Source organism: Neomonachus schauinslandi, chromosome 8 (assembly GCF_002201575.2).
Source record: "Neomonachus schauinslandi chromosome 8, ASM220157v2, whole genome shotgun sequence".
Lineage (NCBI taxonomy): Eukaryota > Metazoa > Chordata > Mammalia > Carnivora > Phocidae > Neomonachus > Neomonachus schauinslandi.
The window spans coordinates 14,906,384-14,933,156 of record NC_058410.1 but is presented as its reverse complement, the minus strand read 5'-3'; the positions used below and the strand labels follow the sequence as shown (position 1 = coordinate 14,933,156).

Here is a 26,773-nt window from a genome sequence, read left to right as displayed (position 1 = left end):
TCACAATACAGTATTTCCTTAGTTTTTGATGTAGTGTTCCATGATTCATTATTTGCATATAACACCCAGGGCTCATTGCAATATGTGCCCTCCTTGATACCCATCGCCAGGCTAACCCAACCTGCCACGCCCCTCCCCTCTGAAACCCTCAGTTTGTTTCCTGGAGTCCATAGTCTCTCATGGTTTTTCTCCCCCTCTGATTCCCCCCCTCCAGTTGTCCCTTCCTTCTCCTAGTGTCCTCCATGCTATTCCTTATGTTCCACATATGAGTGAAACCGTATGATAATTGTTTTTCTGTGCTTGACTTATTTCACTTAGCATAATCCCCTCCAGTTCCATCCATGTCGATGCAAATGGTGGGTATTTACCCTTTCTGATGGCTGAGTAATATTCCATTGTATATATGGACCACATCTTTATCTGTTCATCTGCTGAAGGGCATCTCAACTCCTTCCACAGTTTGGCTATTGTGGACATTGCTGCTATGAATATTGGGGTGCATGTGGCCCTTCTTTTCACTACATCTGTGTCTTTGGGGTAAATACCCAGTAGTGCAATTGCTGGGTCATAGGGTAGCTCTATTTTTAATTTTTTGAGGAACTGCCACACTGTTTTCCAAAGTGGCTGTACCAACTTGCATTCCCACCAATAGTGTAAGAGGGTTCCCCTTTCTACACATCTTCTCCAGCATTTGTTGTTTCCTGCCTTGTTAATTTTTGTCATTTTAACTGGTGTAAGGTGGTATCTCATTGTGGGTTTTTATTTGAATTTCCCTGATGGCTAATGATGTTGAACATTTTTTCATGTGTCTGTTAGCCATTTGTATGTCTTCTTTGGAGAAGTGTCTGTTCATGTCTTCTGCCCATTTTTTGACCTGGTTATTTGTTTTTTGGGTGTTGAGTTTGAGAAATAATATATTGACTTGGTTATTTGTTTTTTGGGTGTTGAGTTTGAGAAGTAATATATTCTGTAATTTCTGCTTAATGGAAATCTATGACCTGTTATATCTAATGCATACATACTTATATTTGCTTTAGCTCTATTGCCCATTATAGATTTTTGTGTTGCAAAGTTTTTTATTCGTTTTACCTTTCTCTGGATTGAATTTTACCATCTAATGTCAAGATCATGACCCCTGGTTTCTTTTTATTCTCACTTACTTAATATATTTTTCTCATTCTTTATTTTTCATATCTGAATATCTTTGCTTTAGGTCTCTGTTTTGTATGGTCTATAATTGAATTTTACTTTATTAGCTAATCTGGGAATATTCTTTAATAGGTGAGTAAACCCAACTTATATTTATTGATACAAACTTTATGTTTGATTTAAATTTTGTTATTTTGTATTTCCCACATATTAAATGGTCTTTTTGCTATTTTTATTTGTCCATTTTCTTTTATTGTTAAGTCTTTTTATTTTTGTTTTGGTTGCTAGATTTACATATATTTAGTCAGTTCTTCCTTTATAAGCCATGTATTTCCTACCATGAGTGATAGTGAAGTTAGCTGGAAACTTAACATCCTCAACCACCCTGGAATTTTAGCCACTAGGGTTATTTTTGTGTTCAACTTTGCAGTGTTACATATACTTCAGCTTCTGATTTATTGGAGACAAGTATTATCAGTTTATTCAGCCAATACATATGGGGTAATCATTAGCTAATAATTTCTATGACTCTTCCTTTTTCATCTTATTTTTATCACTTGTATTTTTATACACTGTTACAGCTTATAATACTTAGATGCTCTTTTTTATAGCACTGAACCCCAATTTTTAGTGTTAACTCTATCTTTAACATACTTAATGTCTACCCTCAGACCATATGCTGATGGTTTTCTAATCTTTTTGTGTGTTTTTTTTTTTTGTTTTTTGTTTTTGTTTTGGGTTTGGTTGTCTGGAGCTTCATTTATCAGGAGAGGTTCATGGGGATGCTTTTTTTTAGTTTTAAAATGTTTATAATTGTTTTTCTGTGTCCTTTATGTGGAAAGATTGGCTGTATACAAAGTCTTTGGCTCACATTTTTCCTCAAGTATTTTTAAATGATTGCTCCATTGTTTTCTAGTATGAAATGTTGCTGGCAAGAAGCTGGATGGTAGTCTGATTTTCTTTTTCCTTATTAGTGATTTGGACTCTGTCTGAATGCTACAGGTTTTTTTTGTTTTGGGGGGTTTTTTTTTTGCCCCCATAGACTTAAATTTTAGTAATCTTATTAAGCTATATCTCTTTGCTGACCATTTTAGGTCAGTTTTCCCACACACAAAGGATACCCTTAACCTGTACTTTATATTTATGACTTTCTCTTAAATCCTTTTATTCTTTTTCTTTACTCTTTATCTTTGCATCCTTTGTCTCCCACACCATGTTGTCCATAAAGCCTATTTGCTGTTATGTCCTGTCTAATTTAGTCTGCTTCTGAATGTTTTTCCTTGATTTTCAGATTTATTTATTTATTTTTTATTTTTATTTTTTTTAAAGATTTTATTTATTTATTTGTCAGAGAGAGAGACAGAACACAAGCAGGGGGAGAGGCAGGCAGAGGGAGAAGCAGGCTCCCTGCTGAGCAAGGAGCCCGATGTGGGACTCGATCCCAGGACCCTGGGATCATGACCTGAGCCGAAGGCAGCCGCTTAACCGACTGAGCCACCCAGGCGTCCCCAGATTTATTTTTAAAATGTCTCAATTCTTGTTTTATTTGTTTCTGTTGCCTGACCATATCATTTCTGTATTTTCTGTTTCCAATATGTGCAACTATTCAAAGATTTTACCATATTCCTCAGTACTTTTAATTCTGAAATACAAGGCTACAGTTTTCACTTACTTTGTGGATAGCAGTACCACAAAGAGCTGAATTGTCAAAGCAGACCCCACTAAATCATAGATCTCACTCCAAACACCAGGTTTTTACTAACAACTAGCAAAGGATACAAGCTAAAGATGGGCCATGCTACTCACTTTCTGTATTTTGTTAGTATTTCTGTAGATAAAAAGTCTATGAGATTAGCTTCCGTCCTTTAGCAGCTGCATCCCATAAAATAAAAAATTCCAGGTTTCTATTTTTGTTTTTCCCTTTTTTTGCCCTGAGCAATTTAGACAGACTTGATATATCTGGTATAAAACATTGTTAGATAAGAGCTTGTTTTGCTATCTTTCTGTTATTCAATTCCAGCAGAATCTTTATAAGATCCACTTAATCAACATACGACATACAAAACCAAATCTATTTTTTATACCAGCAACAAATACAAAATTAGTATATATACATACATAATATATTATACATATATGTAATTAGATATTACATAATCAGATGCATAATTAAATATATACTTAGATATACTTTAATTTATAAATTATATTTACTTTTTATAGTAGTAACAAAAACTATAATGTAATTTGGAATACTTTTTTTTTAAAGATTTTATTTATTTATTTGAGAGAGAGAGAGCGTGAGTGGGGAAAGGAGCAGAGAGAGAGGGAGAGGGAGAGAGAGAATCTCTTAAGCAGACTCCGCACTCAGTGGAGCCTGATGCGAGCTTGATCTCACGTCCCTGAGATCATGACCTGAGCTAAAACCAAGAGTCTGACTCTCAACCGACTGAGCCACCCAGGTGCTCCTTTTGGAATAAATTTAATAAAGAAAGGGCAGGAGCTCTATAGAGACAATTAGGTACCTCTATTGAAGACATTAGGAATATAGAGCATTAAAAAGAAAGCTATGCCATGTTTATGGCTAAGAAGTTTTATTATTGAAAATGTATCAATTTTCCACAAATCAATCTATAAATTCAGTGCATTTCCAAGCAAAATTCTGGGTTTCTTGTAAAATGTATGTGGTAGAAGTCAAAGACCAAGTATAGCCTAAATGCTTCTGAAGGCTGAGATTAAGATGGGAAAGTTGGGTAAAAAACCATAATAACTAAGCTATAAAGTCATAAAGCTATTATAATTAAGACAATGTGGTATGGCATATAAATAAGCACATTGACTAATGAAATAGAAAAGGGAGTTCAGAAACTGACATTTAGGAACAATTGACCTATGATAGAGGGAACATTGAGATTTGGAGGGAAAAGAGGAACCATTACATTAATGGTCTTGGGACACCCGGTTATCTATGTAGAAAAATAAATAAATCGGATCCCAATTCCTACCATGTGAAAAAATTAATTCCAGATGAATGAAGGACTTAATTGAGACTCAAAGCTAGAACTTTTATAAGAAAATGTAAGAAAAAGTCTATGGCGGGGTTGGGCCTTATGTCTGAAAAAAGACAAAAAGTACTAGCTGTAAAAGAAATATTGAAAAAGTGGCTCTCTCTGCAATGAACGCATTTTATAAAGAAAATAAAAAGAAAGTAGGTTGTAGAGAAATGGATATTCATTTTTTATTACACTTTTTGAAACATACATGTTGTTAAGATCCTTTTGTTGGGCTTGATTACGACACTAACAATATAAGGAAAGAGAGAACAACCCAGACAGCCTCAGCAGCCTTCCCTTTGCATCCACCATCAGCTAAGTCAGGAATGGGCACCACTTTAAGTTCTCTGAAATGTGAAATGGAAATACTTGTGGAGGGCCCTCACAGATGCATTTAGAGATTGTATGCTCAGGAAAATGGAATTGAAATGTTTTAGTAAGAGTCATGGGCCCAATCCTTGAAATAGATGTTGGTAGAGTTTTCTATAGTATGTAATTACAACACAATAAGACTCAAAAGCATTTCAATAAAGTGTGGGTGGAAGAGAAGCTGGCTACTTCAAGGGCTTCATTAGTTTTCTGCAGACTGGAGCTCTCCAGGCCCTTGGGAGGAACCCTGTTTACCTTGGTTTAGAATCAATTTTAACCATCACTGAGGCCCCGGAGGGTCAGAGTGCAGCACCAAGTCCTTGGGAGTACACGGGTAGGGCAAGAAAGGAGAAAAATGTTTTTCTAAAAGCCCAGGAATGGGCTCAAGTTTTGTTTACCAGTTGTTTCCAGAACAATATGTTGTAGTGCCAACCACTGATGAAATGATAGGATTATACTCCAATCCCTACTTTAGTTTCTTAAAGAAGTTTCTGGTAACATAGAGTAATGCCCAGTTTAGTGTTATTCTGTTAGACTAAAGGTATAATTTCTACATGTATTGTGGCCTGAAGCTTTGGAAATATTTAATAAGGGGAGAGAGAGAAAATGAAAGAGAGGAAGATAGCATGAAAACAAATGAACAAGAAAACAAAGGCCAGAACGTTGCCCTTTAGAATAAAAGTGATGAGAAAGACACATTTACCCATAAAGGACACATAGATCATCTCTCATTTCTTTCCTGAAAGTGCCATCCACATGACTCTGCTTGGAGTAGGACAGGTTCACCTGGCCTTTGAGGTCACATAGATGATGTTGAGCCTTGCTGTTAATGAGACTCAGTGAAATTTTCATAATTTTTATATTAGTTTCTAATAAGCATTCATCAACTATTACCTTTCCCTCTCTTAGACTGCATTGCTTAAAGAAGAGAAGAGAGTTGTAGGAATCTTCAAAGTCTTAGCACAGCAGTAGCTTGGAGATCAACCAGGGCATGGTTCTCCACACTCATGTTCAGATACATAGATATGTGTGTGAGGAGGGTCCCTGAGAGGCCTTTTAGGAGGGTTGAGCTTGAGGTAGGGCCCAATAGAGAGGAAAGGCACATGAACATGAGCCCAGCTGGAGAAGGGGATGGTTGTGGAGGGGGCTATTCTGTGTGATGTCTGAGAGCCCAGCTCTGAAGCCAGACTGCAGATTTTCTACCAACAACCTGTGACTTGGGGCAGTCGTTTAACTTCTCTGTGCTTCAATTTCTTTTTCTGTAATCATAGTATCTTTTTCATGGAGCTTGATGAGGATTCAGTGAGTGGATGTCAAGTGCTTGGACCATGCTTATTAGCACACAGTAAGAAGAGAACAAATGTTAGCTTTTACTGTTATTGTGTCATTATTGTTAGGCTTGGTAGTAGAGCTAATCGCATCATGGCCTAATCTATGAGATTTTGTTGGTGCTAAGAGTAACAGTATCTTAAGAAGTTTGGTCACCAAAAGTGGAGCATGGTAATTCAAGACAATGAGTAAATAAATACTTTTACCCTTTTGTAGATGTTAGTAAATCTACAAAATCTTGAGTGTATTAGGTATGATTTTTGAGACTTACCTCATTTGCTCTTACAAAGTCACTGAATCATTATTTAAGAACTGAAATAGCGGGCGCCTGGGTGGCTCAGATGGTTAAGCGTCTGCCTTCGGCTCAGGTCATGATCCCAGGGTCCTGGGATCAAGTCCCGCATCGGGCTCCCTGCTAGGCGGGGAGCCTGCTTCTCCCTCTGCCTCTGCCTCTCTCTCTCTCTCTCTCTGACTCTCATGAATAAATAAATAAAACATTTAAAAGAAAATGATTTAAAAAAAAAAAGAACTGAAATAGCTTTTGAGGCTTAGGGTGGTGCTCTTCAAATTGTCTTCCGTGGTTCTTTCCAAGGAGATGACCAAGGGGTGGTCTTGAAGGAAGGAAGGAAGGAGTGGGTCTGTGGGACATACTCACAGTTCTTCCAAAGCAGATGTACTTTATTCTGTTTTATAATTGGAGTGTCGCATATTTTAGTTAATAAGGGCGCCACTTTGTTTTTTTTATTTTTATTTTTTTTAAATGATTTTATTTATTTATTTGACAGAGAGAGACACAGCGAGAGGGAACACAAGCAAGGGGGAGTGGGAGAGGGAGAAGCGGGCTTCCCGCTGAGCAGGGACCCCGATGCGGGGCTCGATCCCAGGACCCTGGGATCATGACCTGAGCCAAAGGCAGACGCTTAACCTACTGAGCCACCCAGGCGCCCCAAGGGCGCCACTTTAAAAAATGGTTTGAAAACCATTGATGTGGTCCAGCCTCCTTGTTTACAGATGAGGAAATGGAATTCCTGAAAGGTTAAGAGATTTGCCCAAGGGTTACACAGCCATTTACTGACAGAGGGGGGGCCAAGAATACAAGTCCACTTTTCCTGGTACAGTGCTCTTTACTAGTTACATGATACACCTGTTGCTGCACAGTGCAAGATGACTACATTTTTCAGATTTTAGCAAAATCGAAAGAAAAATTTAAAAATACACTTCTCTGAGCACCTAAATGTGAGAGCTACAAGAAAAAACTGCCAATAACTTGGCAGACACATATCCACTCCCCCCACCATGCTGGAAACAGCTTTCAATCTCACTTGCTCTTCTTCAAATAGATATGTTTGTTTTACATCCAAATTTTTATCTGATTAAAACTTAGATTTAGAAGCGTTACATGAAGTTATTGGAAAATAGAAATTACATGGTGAACTCAAGGCAAAGATTGTCGATAATAAAAGAAAAGACAAAAAAGATGGAGGAAACAAAAGAACTCCAAAAGAACGGTAAACATTAAAGAACGATACTCAGTTGAAACAGGATTGTTTCAAATGTGAGCTAAGAAGTCCTGGTATCTTCTGTTGACTCTGTTCATGGGCCTAGTTTGTGAACTGGCTTCGAGGGGAAGCCTCTCTTAATGGTTGCAGTTCCAATTTCAGTATGAAAAGCCTGAGATTCTAAGAGGAAGATAGTGGTCAGGTCACTTCTGATTCTACTTTTTTAATTCAAGTTTCTTGGATTGTTTGGCAAAATGGTTTGCATTTGCTGCTCTTCCTTATTGGATTTCAAAGCCAGGACAGTTTTTCCTAACCTTAAAACCAACCATTAAAATAACTACCTTGTTCTATTTCTTACCCTAATGAAAAACATGAAACATTTCTCTTCTAAAAATGGAGTCTGGATTGCCTCAAAACATCTTGTACTCAGGCCTCGGTTCCATGCCACCTCCTCAAGGACAAGCTAGCAAAGGTGGACCTCTACCAATTCGCCTGGGTTCCCTGTTTTAATTCCGAAAAGCACTTATCACAATCGGAGGTTATCTTATTGTATTTATTTGAGTGTTTTCTGCCTCTACCACTTGAGTGGAAGCTTCAGGAAAGTAGGGGCTTTGACTAACTTGCAAAGTGCTTGGGATTGAATAAGAGCTTGATAAATCCCAACTGAATGAGTGGCTAGGATCCCTGTGAGAATTCTAGGTCACTGATTTAGTCATTGGAATTCCAACATTCTATATTGGATATGTGTCATTTGTCTTAAAGGATGGTGAATGGATTAAGGTTTTATGTTAAAAAAAAAAAAAGGAAGGAAGGAAGGAAGAAGAAAAGAAGGAAGGAAGGAAGGAAGGAAGGAAGAAAGAAAGAAAGAAAGAAAGAAAGAAAGAAAGAAAGAAAGAAAGAAAGAAAGAAAGAAAGAAAGAAAGAAAGAAAGAGAAAAAAGAAAGAAAGAAAAAGAAAGAAAGAAAGAAAGAAAAGCATTGTGTTTTCGTAGGCCCTTCAAATGGCCATGACTGATTGTGGTGTATTTTGTTTGGTTTTTGTGTGCATAAGAACTTTTGCAACTGGGATGGCTGGGTTAAGAAATGTGAATTTTATTTTCTTCCTGCTATAGAGACTTGGGACAATATCACATCCCCCCACCCCTATGAGTCTCATCTTTGGAAAACACAAATCTTGGTCACCCTTCTCTTAAATTCTTTCAGGAATTCTCATGAAAGTGCCATGGCCTCTTTTGGCCTGGGGATGAAGACCACCTTGCTGCTCAAAGCCTGAGGCCCTGTTTCCACGGCTGCTTCTTCAGTCTCATCCAGGACTACTTGTGCCTGGGACCACTGAGTTCCAGAGTTTCAGGATGTTGAACTTCTCTTAGTTTCTCAAACTCATCAAGCATTTTCTTGCTTCCAAAACCTACACACAAGTCACTCTCCTTGGTAGACTCTTGCCACTTCTTGTCCCATCTAAACTGCTAGTTCTTCAGGCTCCAGATTAAATGTCGCCTCCTCAGAGAGGCCTTTCCCCTTATCTCACATAGTTCCCCAGTTATACTCTCTCATCTGACCCCATGCTCTTCCTCCTTGGCATTTATAGCAATTAATAGTTTTATTTTATTGTTTTTTGTGTGTGTTTAATATCTGTCTACCTTACCAAGCTGTGTACTGCAGGAGGGCAATGTTCTGGTCATTGTTACACCCTCAACACCTATCTTAGTGACTCTAACTGTAGATTCTGACTCAATAAATATTTACTGAATGAATAAAGGAATACATGAATGAAATTGATCTTTGAGTTTTTAGTGTCAAGCACAGAATCTGACATATATAATGGACTCAAAAAATAGTGCACAACTAAAATTGGGTTAATGAAGACATGAGGTGTTAATCGTACTTTCGTTATGGAGAAACAACGAATGGCTTATCCAAAGCAGAGATCCTGTTCTCACATCCAAGCATAGCACTCTCTCTGTTCATTGGTTTGCCTTCACTCCCATTAACAGAATATGCTCCTCGAAGTACAGTGGAGAACAACTACTTAATTGCCTTGTTTGTATAATTCCAAAACATCCAAATGAAAAGTGAATAACTGAGGTATTCTTCTTTATGTTTTACATACTTGATGTAGGTATCTTAAAAGATTGATTGAGGGGCGCCTGGGTGGCTCAGTTGGTTAAGCGACTGCCTTCGGCTCAGGTCATGATCCTGGAGTCCCGGGATCAAGTCCCGCATCGGGCTCCCTGCTCGGCAGGGAGTCTGCTTCTCCCTCTGACCCTCCTCCCTCTCATGCTCTCTGTCTCTCATTCTCTCTCTCTCAAATAAATAAATAAAATCTTAAAAAAAAAAAAGAAGATTGATTGAATCTCTTTTCAGCTAGACATTTCAGTAAACACAACCATTAGAGAATTTTTTTCTGGGGACCTCCTTTAGCTCTTAAACTGTACATGCTGAACAAGCAAACTCAAGTGGATCATTATCTATAAAAGTAAAGAATTTCATCTTCCTTTGACAAACCATTCAAACGCAGAAGTGTGTTTTACACATTCTGACAGAAGCATCCGTGATAACCAACTCTAACCTCCTTTCTTGCCACTTTAGCACCCAAAAGTATATGAAAAGAGTGCAAGTTAAGGCTTGTTCTATTTATTAGAAAATATCTCTTGGCTTAAAAACTCTTTTGACTATCAGCCTCCTGATGTGAGAAAGGTAAATAGCAAAGAGTTGCCTAGAGTCTTACTCCTGTATGACAGATAGCTTAATCAAGATAATTGGACATTAGATGACTAAGTGTTGGAAGCTAATATCCAGACATGTCTTTCAGGTAGGTCAAGCTAACGTTTCCTGTATAATTTTCATGACCGCCATTTGCACTGGCATGAACAAAGAGGGTCTGAATCCTTCTGGGTGAGTGATAGGTGTATCAGTTCTCTGTACCCTGTCACCAGGATTGAAGGGAGGCTCCCAACAACTTTTGCAAAACTGGAGCCCACCTTGGAGACTGGTATTAAGAGGGAGGAGGAGGAAATGAGGATCCTTCAGACCCTGTGAGTAGGGGGGGCATGGGTAGGGCCTTCATTCTGGGAGAAGTTGGGTATGGAGTTAGATGTGTGTGGGTGGCCTAGTAATTACTAGCAACCACTTCCACACTGCTGTCATCGGTGAGTTTATACCTCAGCAAGGCAAGTCTCTGAAGGAGAGTGACTTTTTCCTTGAGCTAAAAATATCCTGAGGACACTGCCTGAGGGAAATACTCACCCCTTTCTTTGATTGCAATGAGCATGGTCTTCTTTATCCTAAAAGGATCTTTTTGGCTTTTCTCTCCTTTTCATTGAAAGTCCATTTACTGGGCACCAGTGTTGTTGGGTTATGTGTCAAATGAAAATAGCAACAGCAACAAAGCTAAATAAGGATTTAAGCTAGGAAAGGCAGAGGGCTGTAAATTTTCTGTTTAGAGTCACATTTCCCAACTTCTTCAGCAAACTCTGCTTCACTTGGAATGTGGCTTCTGAGAACTTTACATTTCTAAAATGCAGCTAAATTGCTCCATGCATTTATTCCTCAAACACTCAGTGAAGATAGCCCTGACTTTTGGTCTCATAGCAACTCATCTCAAGGAAATGGACCCAAATTCATTTCCCCTTGAAATCCAATCCTTCTATGAGTCATACAACAAGGTTTTTAGCTCCCTTTCTCAGAATCACTCTAAGAGGATGATCTTCTGGCCATATTCTTAAGATTTGCCTTATTGGTTTTCATTTTATTCCATTTTCTCCTGTAATTCTCTATCGAAACAGTACCCTTCCTAAGAGGAACAACATCTTTTGCTAGTTATTATCATGTTTTTAGCTCATTTGCCTTGACATATAGCCTGTGATAGTTAAAGTACGCTAACATAGAAAGCACAGAATTTGGCTCAACATCACGAGGTTTGCATGTTGACAGTTGAGCAGAGGGAAGGCTGGACATGAGAGATAGAAGCTCTCCTAATGAATTTGCTGGGCCTATTCTTGCAGCCTTCAGATCATTGCACTTGTTCAGAATAGTCTTACAAGGAAAAGACCTCACACTTGGGAGGTCTTTGAAGAGTCAGAAATAAATGGGCCCTGGGAGGTGAGCACTGTGAATTGTATAAGACTGATGAATCACAGACCTGTACCCCTGAAACAAATAATACATTATATGTTAATTAAAAAAAATTGAAAACAAAACAAAACAAAAACAAAAACCAATGGGCCCTGGGAATATTTTAAAATGAGATCTTTTGTCAATTCTTAATCAGCTACTTACTATTGTACTTTGTTATAATGACAGGAGCATTGGTCTCAGTGTTTTTAAGGTTCTACATTTCCGTTATTTGGTTTCCTCTCTACTTTAGGAGATGCCACCCCCTGGAAACTCTACAACCAGTAGTATCTTAAATTGGAAGTTCCCTCTCCAGGGTATATTCTCTGTAGCTCCTACTTCTCTAGCCCTTATTCCTACTGGACCTTTTCCTTATCTTTGACACTTAATGCCTCCTATGCTTTGATTACAAACATTCTTCTGAGTTCATTTTCCTTCTGGTCCATCCTAAGCCCCATAATCAGTTACTGCAAAACTATCTTTTGGAATCTCTGTCCCCTCAACTATTCTCCATGCCTGAAGAGTCAGTCTTCCTACTTTGGGCCCCCTCCACCATATACTTTCTTCCTTTTCATCCCCAGGCTACTCAACACTGCTAGAAAAAGCCAGGATACCATCTTGATCTGGCCCCAATCCATGCTCATCTTCCTCAACTTCTCTGACCTATTATGTACAGATCATTCAGTACTTCCTGACACCTTCCTCCCTGGTTCTTTTTCATCTTCCCCACTGGTCCTCTTGTGTGTGTTGCACAGACCTGTCTTCCTTTTAGGCAGGATTCCCCCCACAATGCTGTCTGCTCCTCTCTCTCTGCACTCAGACACTCTGCAGTGGCAGTCCCCAGAACTGAATCTCCAGACTCAAAGGTTTTTCTGAGCTCCAGGTCTCTGAGATCTATTAGTATGTCCTGCAGCCATCTCAGACTTCTCTCCCACATAGGGCTCCCTGATTTTCACTCCCCTAGCACCTAGTTTTCCTCACCCCCTCATGCCACTAATTAAAATTTTGTTGAATTACTCCTTTTTTCTTCTTTTTGTTTGTAACTATCTGCCTCCCAAGTAGATTGTAAGTTCTTTTGAGGCAGGCACATTCTTTTCTTGCTCATTGTTACATTCTTACCACCCAAATGGGCACATAATTGGTGTTCGATAAATTCATTGAGTGTAGAACAATGTATACATCAGGCATGAACAAAGCATGGCTTATAGGCTAAATCCACTCTGCTACTATTTTTGTAAATAAAGTTCCATTGGGACACAGTCTTGCTCATTGGTTACATGTTGTCTGTGGCTGCTTTCACCATAAAAAATGTTGAGTCAATGCAACAGAGACTGTATTGCTCATAAAGTCTGAAATATTTACCCTCTGGTCTTTTACATAAAGCATTTGCTGACCACTGATATAAAGGAAACTCTCAGATCACAGAGGAAGAGTATATAACACCGTAGAGAATGGTAGGCTGTCAGGGAAGCCTTCCCAGAAGAGGAGATACCTATCTGAGCCTTGAAAGATGAGAAAGAAAATCCAAGGGCAGGAAGGGGTGGGATGGAGATGACAATCCAAACATCACAAGCAAATGCTTTGGATCATCTGCACATGATCAGAAGTATTGTGCAGTGTGAACTGCAAGGCAGGCAGTAAGAAATGGCCTTGAGAAGATTGGACAAGGGCCAGAAATCCAAAGGCTTTTTTTTTTTTAAAGATTTTATTTATTTTAGAAAGAGAGAGAGAGCCTGTGCACAAGTGGGGGGAGGGGCAAAGGGAAAGGGAGAGAGAAAATCTCAAGCTGACTCTGCACTGAGTGAGGAGCCCAATGTAGGACTCAGTGTCACAACCCTGAGATCATGACCTGAGCTGAAACCAAGAATCGGACGCTTAACTGACTGAGCCAGCCAGGCGCCCCTCCAAGGGCATTCTTAAGCTTTAACCAATCACAGGGCCCTAACAGTGTTTACAGTTTCCTCCCATGTCCCAAAGTGTTCAACCTCAATCTACCTTCTCATATTTTCTGCAACTAATATCACTTCCTATTTACTAAACAATTTAAAGTGATACTATTTCTAACAGTAACTGCAGAGTTTCTCTCTTTTCACATTATTTCTTCTCTTATTCTTCAGTTTAGAAAAAACATATTCCTTCTCCTGTGATGACATTAAGTCTGCACTCCTTGATTTTCCATGTCTCTCTCCTTCCGTCTCTGTCATCTATCCCACTGCATACCTTTTCCTGGCCACCATCTAACTTTCAACATTGTGGTCCCTCCTGTCCTGTCACTTCTCTGACCATTCCTTCTTTTGACTAGTTCAACTTTGGCTCCACACCAGAGATGTTGTTGCTCCCCAGTTTCCTCCCTCTGCCTGTTTCTTCTGTCTCTCCATCGGTCTGTCTGTCTCTCCACTTTCCATGATGAGCTCACTCCCTTTCCCAGTTTTATTTTATTTTTTAATTTTTTAAGATTTATTTATTTATTATTTGAGAAAGACAAAGAGATAGAGAGAGAGAGAGAGCAGGGGTAGGGGGAGAGGCAGAGGGAGAGAGAGAATCCACAAGCAGAATCCACAATCCACAGGAAGACTGACATGAGGCTCCATCCCAGGACCCTGAGATCATGACCTGAGCCGAAATCAAGAGTTGGACGCTTAACTGACTGAGCCATCCACATGCCCCCCTTTCCCTGTTTTAACCATCTCTATTGAGATACCTCCAAAATCTCTATTTTCAGACATTTTCATGCTCTGTTTGGGGCATTGCAAATTAGTACAACTATTTTTGGAAGGCATTTTGGCAATACTTGTTACAATTTTACATGTTTTTACTACTTGACTCTGATATTACATGAGTCAGAATTTTTTCTGTTCACTTTTGCAAGTGTGGAAAATATGTGTGCAAGCATGATAATTGCACATTGTTTGCTGCAGCCAAAAATGGAAAAGAGTATAAATGCCTATCAGTAGGTAGGAGAGCACTTAATAAATATGAATACAGTAAAATACTAGGCACTCATTTAAAAGGTAAGATATATTTTGATGTGCTGATTTGAAAAGATGCCCACCATCAGAAGTGGAATAAACTAGTCCAAATTCATATATTTAATCTGGCCTCTCCTCCAAGTTTCAGACATTTTCAATTTCCTGCGTGTCATCTCTACTTAGTCCTGAGAAATTTTAAATTTCATATTTTTCAAGGGAATTTCTTTTTCTTCTACTGGCATATGATAAATCCTCTGAGTTTCTTTATTTCTGCTATTTTTTCTATTTCTTTCATCATCTTTCCAGTCATTCTGGCATACAATTTCAAAGGTGTCTTTAAATTCTTCCTTTCTTTGCCCAACACTGTAGATCATTCATCCAAGTCTGTTGATTCTTCCTTTGCAGATTTCCCAAATATCCCTTATTTATCCTCGTAACCATGGTCACTGTTTTGTGCCTTCTCGTCCTTCTTCATGCCTGCAGTCTCTTTCCAGACTCTCCTCTCTCCCTCACTCTCCTCTGCACACTGAAGCCAAATTAAATATAACAAAGCACTTACTTGATCATGTCACCTACTGATAAGCTTTTCATAGTCTTTCCTTACATATTATTTCTTAAGCCTTTTATTAACCATTCCACATGCTGACTAAGCTCTTTCTAAGTCTCTCTCCTTACAAACACCAAACTCTACCAGCCGGATTCCTCATCACTCTATCATCATTCCCACCTGTCAAATTTTACTGATACCATTTAATCTGCCTGGAATATTCTTCCTCCTACTCAATCTATCCTTGGAGACCTACATCAAGTGCCATATACTCATTGACATCTTTCCTAATCATGCCACTTGGAAATGATTAGAATCTATACAGCAAGGTGCCAGAGAATACATTTCTTATATCCCTTTGATCAGTCAGTAGCCATGTTTACAGAAGATAAGTATATCTTTGCATCCTAAGTGTGTCTGTGTGTCAGGGGTGAGTTTGGGCCGGGGGTAATCAGACTCATGCATCTCTTCTATGTCACGGGGTTCAGGCTAAAGGTTGCCACAGATATCCCTAAAATTTCAGCTGCTGAACACACAAAAATTTATTTCTTACTCAGGTCATTGTCCAGTGTAGGCATCTTGATAGGTGATCTTCTCATTCAGAGACCAGGATCCTTCTAACTTTTGGTTTGGCCCTCTACTAGGTCCTAGGAATGCTCTTCATTTGGGCCGCAGATGGGGAAGAGGACTGGGAAAGGCAAACCTGTTCCTTCCCTATTTCATCACAGAAGTGTTGTCAGTCACTTCCACTCATGTTTCATTGGGCAGAATCCAGCCACATGGCCACTCTTTTTTTTTTTTTTTTTAAAGATTTTATTTATTTGCTTGACAGATAGATAGAGAGCACAAATAGGCAGAGTGGCAGGGAGAGGGAGAGGGAGAGGGAGAAGCAGGCTCTCCGCCGAGCAGGGAGCCAGACGTGGGGCTCGATCCCAGGACCTCAGGATCATGACCCGAGCCGAAGGCAGCCGCCTAACTGACTGAGCCACCCAGGTGCCCTGCCACATGGCCACTCTTAACTGTAAGGGAGGCTGGGAGATGTTGTCTAGGAGGAAATGCAGGAGAAAAAGGAAATGCATTCTGGTGAATACAGCAGTCTTTGTCAGTCTTCACTTCCGGTCACCAAATATCCATTCCTCCCACACATAGAACACATACTGCCCCTTCCCTAGGGAAACAGTCCAGCTCCAAGTGTATCCACTGAAAGATTTCTCAGTGATGTGCAGTCCACTCCATGGAGCATGGATGTGACTCCTCCTGGTCTGGCAGCCTCACCCCACAGATACACTCAATATCCAGTGTTGGAGCAAGGGCAAAAAACTGTAGTAAAAACTCCCACTGAGGAAAAAGGGAGGAGGGAATAGTCAGTGTCCCTCCCACACAGCAGTTGTGACGTCCTAGTGGGCAGAAAGAAGAGGCTTCTATGGGTGGGAGCCTGAAAGTTCTTTGATTAGTCCCTGAATCTGTTCTCTAGGAAGAAGGAGCTTTCCACTCTTCTCCACGCACCCTGGCTTCACTTTCTGGGATGTTCTTTCTTTCCATTATCCTTCTTGGCCACATCTGTAGTGAGTGCGGAGCAGCAGGTCCTTCTGGTGAGCTATCAGCGCTTCCTGCTAGTGCACATTCTGTGCCTGTCTCAGCCCCTTTCCCAACAACTGTCCACATAAAGACCTCTTCAGGGACCTCTCCAACAGCACTAGAGGTCAGAAGGATCCTGGGTCCCTGACTGGGAAAATCACCTTACCAAGGAAGCTGCCTACATTGGACAGTGACTAAGAAAGAAATAAACTTTACTATGTTGAGCAGCTGAAATGTTACGGTTGGAGGCGTAAGAACTCAGAGGCTTTTTTTTTTTTTTTTAAGAGCGAGATGGAGAGGGGTGGGGAGGGGCAGAGGGAGAAGGAGAGAGAATCTCAAGCAAACTCCACACTGAGCGAGGAGCCTGGATGCAGGACTCGATCTCACCACCCTGAGATCATGAATGACCTGGGCCTGAAATCAAGAGCCAGACGCTTAACCGACTGAGCCACCCAGGCACCCCAAGGCTTTTGTTTTTTAGTTCAGGCTGTGATTTCTTTGGCAGAAGAGTGGTCTCAAAAAAAAAAAAAAAAAAAATAGTAAGCTTCTTTTTGCTCTTGTCAGTTCCATTGCTTGTAGCCACAGCCGAAGTGCTTTCTTAGTCTCCATTCTCAAGTCTGATGTTTTTATTTGCTTCTTTGTCCTCTGGCCCCTCCCTCCAGCTTTACTGGTGATTCCTTGAGGCTTTTTGAAACAATGGGCTCAGATGGGAGGTAACACCCTGTAAGTGTCACCCTTTCCCACCTGAAGTGCTCTGAACACGGAGAAACCTACTAGATCTTTCACACCCAGATCCTTTTCAATTTCATATCTGAATATTTCATGGCCGGTTGCAGTTGGCTTTTCCCAACTTCGAAGACTATCTTTGGGGCTTCCCCGTTTGCAAAGGTTCTGCTTAAGGACCATTCAACCCTTGCCTGAGCTTACCTCTTTGTAATACTGACTAAAGGCAGCAGTAGTGTCGGCTGCAGACCATCACTCTGACTCTTTCTGTCTACTTCCCCAGGTGCATGGTCTGCCTTCCCAATTATTTCAGAGAACGACTTAATCAGATATTTTGCCGTTACCAGCTAATGTTGTGACAGAGCTTTCTAGCTTTGCTATATTTGTTTCTTGCTCTTTGCCAATAATGGAGCAAACATTTTTTTATGGTGCTGCCCCACATCCAGTCCTGTTTCTTTATTGATCCACGTAGGCAAACTGCTGGATCAAACAGCCATCACATCCCAGTGGATTAATTATTTCTTATTCACTGTGCAGTCCCATGTGGGTGATTCTGTCTCCATGCGCATTCGGGAACAGTTTAAGTGACTGGTCCAAGGTCACATAATTGGTAAATAGATGTGCCATGATTTGAACCCAGGCAGTCAGACACCAACGTCTTAAGCACTTTCATCTCAAGTAACCAGCCTTGAGATACAGCCATTCAAATTTTGCATCTTTCAAGATGTATTGCTTATGATTTGCCATCTTCAGCATTTTGTTCCACATGCCAAAGAGTTGTATATGGAAACCTCTTGATCATACAAATATCTGTAGGCTCACAGCATCTCAGAGCATGTGCTGAGAACTTTTGTAACATCAAAGATACAGAAACTCTTCAAATACAACCAAACCTGCCTCTATTGATTTTAAACAGCATCTTAATTTGTAATCTTTTTATACCCATACTGCACTTTCTTTGCAGGACAATGAAATTAAATGTCTTACGTTGATCTCCTGGGTGTTCTGTTTCCATCTATTAAGTATCTTTTCATACAAAGAGAGGCTGTGGGGAATTTTGTAAGATTATTTTGGAAGATATACAAGGACAGGTGTGATCCGCCTACCGCGTTAGGACTCTATCTCCCATGTTGAGGAATAGGTACCTAAGTGTGTCTGAAAAAACGGCTTTCATTTCTACAGAGGAGAAACTTCCAGGACATGCCATGAGCAAATGTTCTCTCAAGTTCTGTTCCTTCTCCCACTACTTACGTGCAGATGGACTGCATCTGAAGAGGGTAAGGAGCAGAACAAGGTTTCCCCACAAGGGGAATCTGAGGTGCTCTGAACACGGACTGATGTAATTGGAGTTCATTGTCAGAGGCTGTTACATCTCACAGTGGGGGTCATGGGCTGGTCTGCTTGGTAAACTGCTTCTGATCTATGACTGAGATTGTGCTTCCTTTAAAAATAAATCTTGCTCTTTATACCCCACATGTTTCTCCACCTTAGGAGCACTTCCTAGATTTAGCCTAATTTTGTCTTACTGCGGTAACTTTACCTCCAGATTCTTAGTAATCACCTATTTCTGGTGCTGTTGATTTATCAATCCCCTCTGAAATGGAGTGAAATGCTCTAGTCTGATTGGCTCCTTAAGGTTAGTAGAAAATATTTCAGCAGGACTTTGAAAAGGAATCCTGACCCCAAACGTGTAATGACTTTAGTGGATGGTAAAGGGTCCCTTTACCAACAAGTGTTGGTCCACCCTTTGAAGTCCACATAGATTTGTACCTGATCTGAGGGTGACACATCATCCGTTCACTAGCTCACATCACCAGCCTTTTCACCTCTGCCAACAGCACTCGTGGGAAACCCACACATACCAAACAACCAGGCAGTTATTTCCAAGAGGGCAACATTCTAGTGATTTACCAGAAACATCTTCAAGGTCACATATTTTATTTTATTTTATTATTTCATTTCATTTCATTTCATTTTATCTTATTTCTATTTATAGAGGGAGAAGGAAGGCGCAGAAGGAGAGGGAGAGAGAGAATCTTAAGCAGGTTCCACACCCAGCACAGAGCCTGACTCAGGGGCTCAATCTCACCACCCTGAGATCATGACCTGAGCTGAAACCAAGAGTCAGACGCTTCATCAACTGAGCCACCCAGGTGCCCCTCAAAGCGCTGTGAATTATGTAAGACTGTTGAATCACAGACCTGTACCTCTGAAACAAATAATACATTATATGTTAAAAAAAAAAAAAAGAAGATAGTAGGAAGGGAAAAATGAAGGGGGAGAAATCGGACGAGGAGATGAACCATGAGAGACTATGGACTCTGAGAATCAAATCACATATTTTTAATTTATTACATAAATAGTGGATTGGCTGAAGTGTTTAGAACAAGTGAGGTTTCCCCACTGAAAGGACAGTGAGTTTACCCTTAATAGAGATGTCAGCGTGAAGTTCTTCAAGACTTTTACAGCACTACTTAGAAAATTGCAGCCTCACTGCATACTGAAATGAATATTCAATATGAATATGAATATTCCCCCAGGTGCCCTCAAAGTTGAGAAGCACTTTTGTTTGCATGGAAGGTAAGCCCCAGGGTCTTCTTAGCATGTCTCAATGATGTATATTTAATGTCTGCTCCTTCCACATCCTCTAAATGAAAACACACTGCCCCCCCCCACACACACTCACATTCACTCTCTCTCTCTCACACACACACACAGTCACACGGAGACATGGCTGTGTGCCCTGGCTGAGGGCTCAGGCCCTGGCTCCTGTGGGGTACTGAGGAGCAAGCATGGAACGGTGCTCGGGTGAGAGCTGCTGGTGAGAATCGACAGCCTGTCTGGGGAAGAAAAGGCTGAGAGGGAGACACTTAAGAACAAGCTTCTCGTGGGAAAATATGGGAGACTATTGAGAAGGGACACGAAGGAAGAAAGGAAAATTGTTAGAGCTGCACTTTCTCCGTTTCTGAAGTGAACTTCTGCTCACAGCAGGTGAGCGCAGGCTCCCTCCCACATTGAGATTTCCTCCCCTGCCCTGCAGTCTGTTAAGTAAATGGGGACTTTATAGTGAGAAAGGAACCTTTCTCTATTTTGGCTATGGGTTGTTATTTTTAAAGCTTCACCCTCCAAACATTTCCCCCTATCCTTGTTTATTTTTTCACTAGAAAGAAAATGTGCTACTTTAGGGACACCTGGGTGGCTCAGCCGTTAATAAGCGTCTGCCTTTGGCTCAGGTCATGATCCCAGGGTCCTGGGATCGAGTCCCACATCAAGGCTCCCTGCTCGGTGGGGAGCCTGCTTCTCCCTCTCCCTCTGCTGCTCCCCCTGCTTGTGCTCTCTCTCTCTCTCTCAAATAAATAAATAAAATCTTTAAAAAAAAAAATGTGCTACTTTAAAAAAAATTGACTTCAGCATAAGAAACACTCCCTTGTAGTATGCTGTCCCTGTTTCGGGCCAAGTCACCCTTCGGTGTGACCACCGTCTCATCCCCCTGTTGAGCAACGTAGATTTTAAAGATTCCCCTCTGTTTCTAGAGAGCTTCCATGAACCCGGATGCCACAGTCAAAGCAGAATGCACTGTGGCAATTGTTTTCTGGATGCTTTAGGTAAAAAGGCTAACCTCTCCCTGAACAGCTGTGGCTCTATTTATCCAAATATCTCATAGTGGTAGTTCTATATCGCTGCTGCAGGTACCACCTGCCATTCTGAACACTTTACATAAAATCTCATTTACCTTTATCTGAGATGTCTATGGCAATTGCTTCAATATTGATGTGGGTTAAATGGGAGGCTGACGTTAGTTGTAAGACTTTCTTTCTATATCTTTTCTGGGGGAATGTAGCCCATGGCCTTGCACCTGTCTTTTCTCTGTCTGTCTTGCCCCTGTTTTGGATCTCTTTATGAACAAGTCCCATGTCTTTCTTCTCTGTACCTTTATGTCTAGCACAAGGCCTGGTTTGTAAGGGGCAAGTATGAATTAAAGTAGGGTGAAAAAGGAAGACAAAGGAAATCGTGTTGGAATTCTTTCCTCTGGTCATAGATAGTATGGTTTGACTTAATAGTTTTGAGTCCTAATTCCCTCACTTTTGACAACAAAAAAAATAATACTACCTTAAAGGACAGTTGTAAGAAAGAAATGGATTTATTAAAAGTACTAGCATATTTCAAATCAGTGTGGAAAAGATGGTTTATTCCATAAATGGTGTTAAGACTACCTAGCTGCCTGGGACAAATACAAAGCTGAGTCCTGTCTTCACATGCCACCCAAAGTAAATCCTGAAAAGCAGGTGCACAGCTTTGGGAATACACTAAAATCCATTGAATTGTACACTCTAAATGAGTAAATTCTATGATATGTGACCATATTTCAGTACAGTTGTTATAAAAAAATAAATCCCAGAAAGATTTAAGTATAAAAACATGGAACTGTACTAGAGGGAAACATAAGATACTTGTTTATATGTTACTGAAAGGGAAATGACCTTTTCAAGCAAGACATACTATTCTAAACAACAAGTTTGGCAAATCGATTATGTAATAATTAAATATTTTGCAGAAGAAAACACCAGAAAAAAAAAAGAAAAGAAAAACATGACAAGCCAGTAGAAAAGCATTGAATGCACATAGAACAAAGGGCTAATTACTACAATATATGAAGAACAGTTAAGAATCAACATGAAAATGACTAATAACCCAACAGAAAAATATCAGCAAGGGGTAAGAGCAGGTCTCTTAGAGAAAGAGTTTATACCAATATATTCTTCTACCAAAAGTCTATTGTATAAGCTCTTGGGAAGCAATGTTTGAACTATTTATCAATATTAAAAATGCCTTAAGTCCTCTAATCTAGTTATTGCATGAAATGTTTGTGACAGTAAAATACTTGAAGTCAAACGAAATGTCAGCCAACAGAGAAATGGTTCAAAAAATTTTAGCACTTTGAACATGTTCAGTGCAAAACTTATGCTACTGGAAACAGTTATGCAGGGGCGCCTGGATGGCTCAGTCATTAAACGTCTGCCTTTGGCTCAGGTCATGATCCCAGGGTCCTGGGATCGAGCCCCGCATCGGGCTCCCTGCTCGGCGGGAAGCCTGCTTCTCCCTCCCCCACTCCCCCTGCTTGTGTTCCCTCTCTCGCTGTGTCTCTCTCTGTCAAATAAATAAAATCTTTTAAAAAAATTAAAAAAAAAGAAACAGTTATGCAGCTGTTAAGAACCATTGATGAACTCCAAAATACATTAATTAAAAATAAAACAAAGTGCTGGACAATGTGCTTACTGTTCATGTTTTAAATTATTATATTTTTCACAAATATATGTTTGCATATGCATAGGATATTTTAAATTCTTCTTGTCCCCCTCAAAGACAACATGCCCCCAATTCAGCTTGTGAACGAAAAGATGAATGAGTTCCTTTCACGTGTATTATCTCATTGAACTTCTGCAACAACCCTATGGAAAAGATACCAATAGTTTCTTTTTTTAAATATAACATGTTATGAACCTTCGGGTTTGCTTATTTAACAGTTGCAACTACTAATGTTAAATCCTCGATGCAGAAGCTCTGTTGCACAGGGAGAAATCCTAAATTTCTTACAGTGTGGTACATCCTTTATCACTTGACCTTTTTCTCCTTTCCCAGGTTAATCTCTTGTCTCTTTTGTACCTCTAGCACACCACTCCGTGTCCTTCACTCTGCTCTTCCTCTCCATGTCTAAGACCCTCTTCCAATGATGCCTTCGCACTCCTGCTCGATGAAAGCCTGCATTTCTTAAACTGTCAACTCGAATGCCACCTACTAGGCGAATCCTTACCTGTCATCCTTGGCAACACAAATGGTTCCAGCCCAGCCACAGTCCTTCATGATACTTCCTCCTGTATTTCAAAAGCACTTTATACAAGTCTGTTAAACCAGATTATATTATTTCCAGGTTTTGAGCATATTGAGAGTAGAGGCTCTGTTTTTATTCCCATAGTGACCACATGCCTAGAATATATAGCAGATCAATAAATACTTAGACAAATCATTTAGCTGAATCTTAATCATTTTTGATTACCCATAGGTTGAAGAACTCTTTATTTTTTCAGTTTTTACTTTAATTCCAGTTAGCTTGCAGTGTTAAACTAGTTTCAGGTGTACAATATAGTGATTCAACAATTGCATCCATCACCTGGTGCTCATCACAGCAAATGCCCTCCTTAATCCCCATTACCTATTTCCTCCATTCCCCCACCCACCTCCCTGCTGGTAACCCATCAGGTTCTCAGTAGTTAAGAGTCTGTTTCTTGGTTTGCCTCTTTTTTTCCTCTTTGCTCATTTGTTTTGTTTCTTAAATTCCACATATTAATGGAATCGTATAGTAGTTGTCTTTCTCTGACTGACTTATTTCACTTAACATTATATTCTTTAGCTCCACCTATGTTGTTGCAAGTGTCTAGATTCCATTCTTTTTATGGCTGAATAGTACTCATTGTATAACTGTACCACATGTTCTTTATCCATTCATTGATCAACGGACACTTGGGCTGCTTCCATATCTTGGCTATTGTAAAAAATACTACTATAAACATAGGGGTGCATGTATCCCTTTGAATTTGTGTTTTTGAATTCTTTGGGTAAATACCCAGTAGTGCAATTGCTGAATCATAGGGTAGTTCTATTTTTAACTTTTTGAAGAACCTCGATACTGTCTCCACAGTGGCTATATCAGTCTGTATTCCCACCAAGAGTGCATAAATGTTCCTTTTTCTCCACATCCTCACCAAAACCTATTGTTGTGTTGTTGATTTTAGCCATTCTGACAGGTGTGAGGTGATATCTCATTATGGTTTGGATTTGCATTTCCCTGATGATCAGTGATGTCAAGCATCTTTTCATGTGTCTGTTGGCCAGCTATATGTCTTCTTTGGAGAAATGGCTGTTCATGTCTTCTACCCATTTTTTTAATTGGGTTATTTGTTTTTTGGTTGTTGAATGGATATAAGTTCTTTATATATTTTGAATACTAACCCTTTATTGAATATGTCATTTGCAAATATCTTCTCCCTTTCAGTAGGTTGTCTTTAGTTTTGTTAATTGTTTCCTTCATTGTGCAGAAGCTTTTTATTTAGATGTAGTCCCAATAGTTTATTTTTGCTTTTGTTTTCCTTGTGTCAGGGGACCTATCTAGAAAAAAGTTGCTATGGCTAATGTCAGAAAAGGTACTGCCTGTGTTCTCTTTGAAGAACTTGGTATTTAACATGGCAGATTTGGAGACTGAACAATATGTCTCCTCTAAGAATTTGAAATGAAATGTTTTACTGATGGAAAAGCTTTTTATTTTTATTTTTTTTGTTTTGCCTTCTAGAATTCAAAAGAATATTCATGTTCCACGAAGAGAATGGGCTGCAGTTTTTTGTTACAGATTTGGAGCCAGTAGATTTTTATGAATGTGAACCTTATCATGGGTCTGAAAGCTTTCTATGCTTTCTTTTTTTAAAAGATTTATTTATTTGAGAGAGAGAGAATGAGCAAGCACATGAGCAGGGGGAGGGGCAGAAGGAGAGAGAGAATTTCAAACAGACTCCCCACCAAGCCTGGAGCCCAGTGCAGGACTCGATCTCAAAACACTGAGATCATGACCTGAGCCAAAATCAAGAGTCACAGTCAACCAACTGAGCCACCCCGGAACCCCAGCTTTTCTGTGCTTTAATACTATTTTTTTTTCTTTTTATTTTCTGTGTTTTCATAGGAACCAGGGAAAGTGTGTAGAGGGCATGGTGGAGATCTTTGACATGTTGCTGGCTACGTCATCTCGGTTTCGTATGATGAATCTCCAGGGAGAGGAGTTCGTGTGCCTCAAATCCATCATTTTGCTTAATTCTGGTGAGTTGATAACATGGGGGAATTTACTGCTGGGTTACTGGAAGAAAGATTTATGTGTATTTTCAGCCAGATATAAGCTGCCTATTGCAAAGGCATAATCATAAATTGAAAGAAACAACTGATGCACATTGAAAATAACCTGTTGTCATTGTAGACTGCTTATAGAGGTGGAATCTGCACTGGTCAGATACAACGAATGGAGGAAACAAATTGGACACTGAACCAAATGGCTTTTTTGTTGAAATATTTGCATCCTTTTACAGATATTTGGGATGTTTTCATTTTATTAATTTTATTTATTTAGTTTGAGGACTAAAGTGGTACAGGTATATAGGCATTGATTGTTGATAGTTGTATATGGCAGAGAGTAAGTAGACCAAATGACCAACATCAAGTTCAAGATCATAAGGAAAGAGACTTATTTGAGACTGACCATGTTTCTGGCCAAAACTGATTAGGCGACAAATATAATTGGCTCAGAGATAGAAACACCTGGCCCTAAAACTGAGGCACACACAGGGCAGGTCCAGCTGAAGAGCAGCTTTCATGTGGTCTAAGGGGTCTAATTCAACTGTGCCCTCCTAGCGACTGATTTGAGAAAGCCTAGCTGAGAGTGGCATCTGGTTAGGGGTTTGTTTTGTTTTGTTTGCTGTAAAGGTCACCTATTGTGTAAAGAGGTTGTCCAGGTCACCCAGATGGAAACTATGGCTCAACTGAATTAGCGCCGTGTTCCTTCTGGCCCTCGGTGTTTGGATCTGGAGACTAGATATCCAGTCTGTGGGACCCGAAGCTCAACAACTGGGTGTCAGCCGCACAGTAGATGCCTTTAGCCTGGATCTTGACCCCTGGTCCTGGCCCCACTTCATGCCTCAGACCACATTCTTACATAGAAACCGTAGCTATTTTGAAGCCCTACGCCAGATTTAGAATCAGATAGGGTCTCCAATTTCCCTGATGGTTGAACTAGAGTTTGTATTGATCGCATGTTGGGAGAATCGGCCCTTTCTTCTCTTTTCTGATGTCTTGTCTCTTCCCGAAGAACACCACCCCCTTCGTACCTCCTCTAGCCGTTTTCCACTTCCTTTCCCCACCAGTGCTAATAACCTATATCACTTCATGGTTAGACAGTAATCATTCTCACTTATCAACTGATAAATGGAAATCTGTACTATTCCAGTAGGCAAGGACTGAACTACAGAACAGTTACCTGAAAAACGATGTGATCCACTCATTCATGTTTCTGGTTCCACTCACATGCATTGTGCTTTTCATTTCAGTCATTTGTCTGGTACACTGAAGGGTTCACATTCCACAATGGCTCTTTATTGGAAGAGACTTCTGGGAGCAATGCCACTCGGCTGCACCGTGCCAGGTCCTGAACCTGGTCCTTCTTCAGTGGAGGGCTGGCGCATGCTGATGGCTTTCCTGGGGGCAATCCGTTAACTTCAGGGAAAGTGGGCCTATCAAGTGCTGGGACTTTTTCCCCACTTTTTCTAGGAAATAACACTCCAGACAGGAAGTGAAAATTCACTGGAGTTATATAATCCACACAAGTAGATGCTCTGATCTTGGTCACCAAAAA

The 26,773-nt window shown here is 40.1% G+C and overlaps 1 protein-coding gene across 3 annotated transcripts in view; it reads left to right on the top strand.

The window, feature by feature from the left end:
* ESR1 (estrogen receptor 1) overlaps positions 1–26,773 on the top strand; it is a 275,553-nt gene that overhangs the window by 208,588 nt on the left and 40,192 nt on the right. For all 3 annotated transcript variants that reach the window (XM_021693344.1, XM_021693345.1, XM_021693343.1), the window contains one exon: positions 25,058–25,191. In XM_021693344.1, the coding sequence (XP_021549019.1) occupies positions 25,058–25,191 (134 nt within the window). The remainder of the gene's footprint in view (positions 1–25,057; positions 25,192–26,773) is intronic.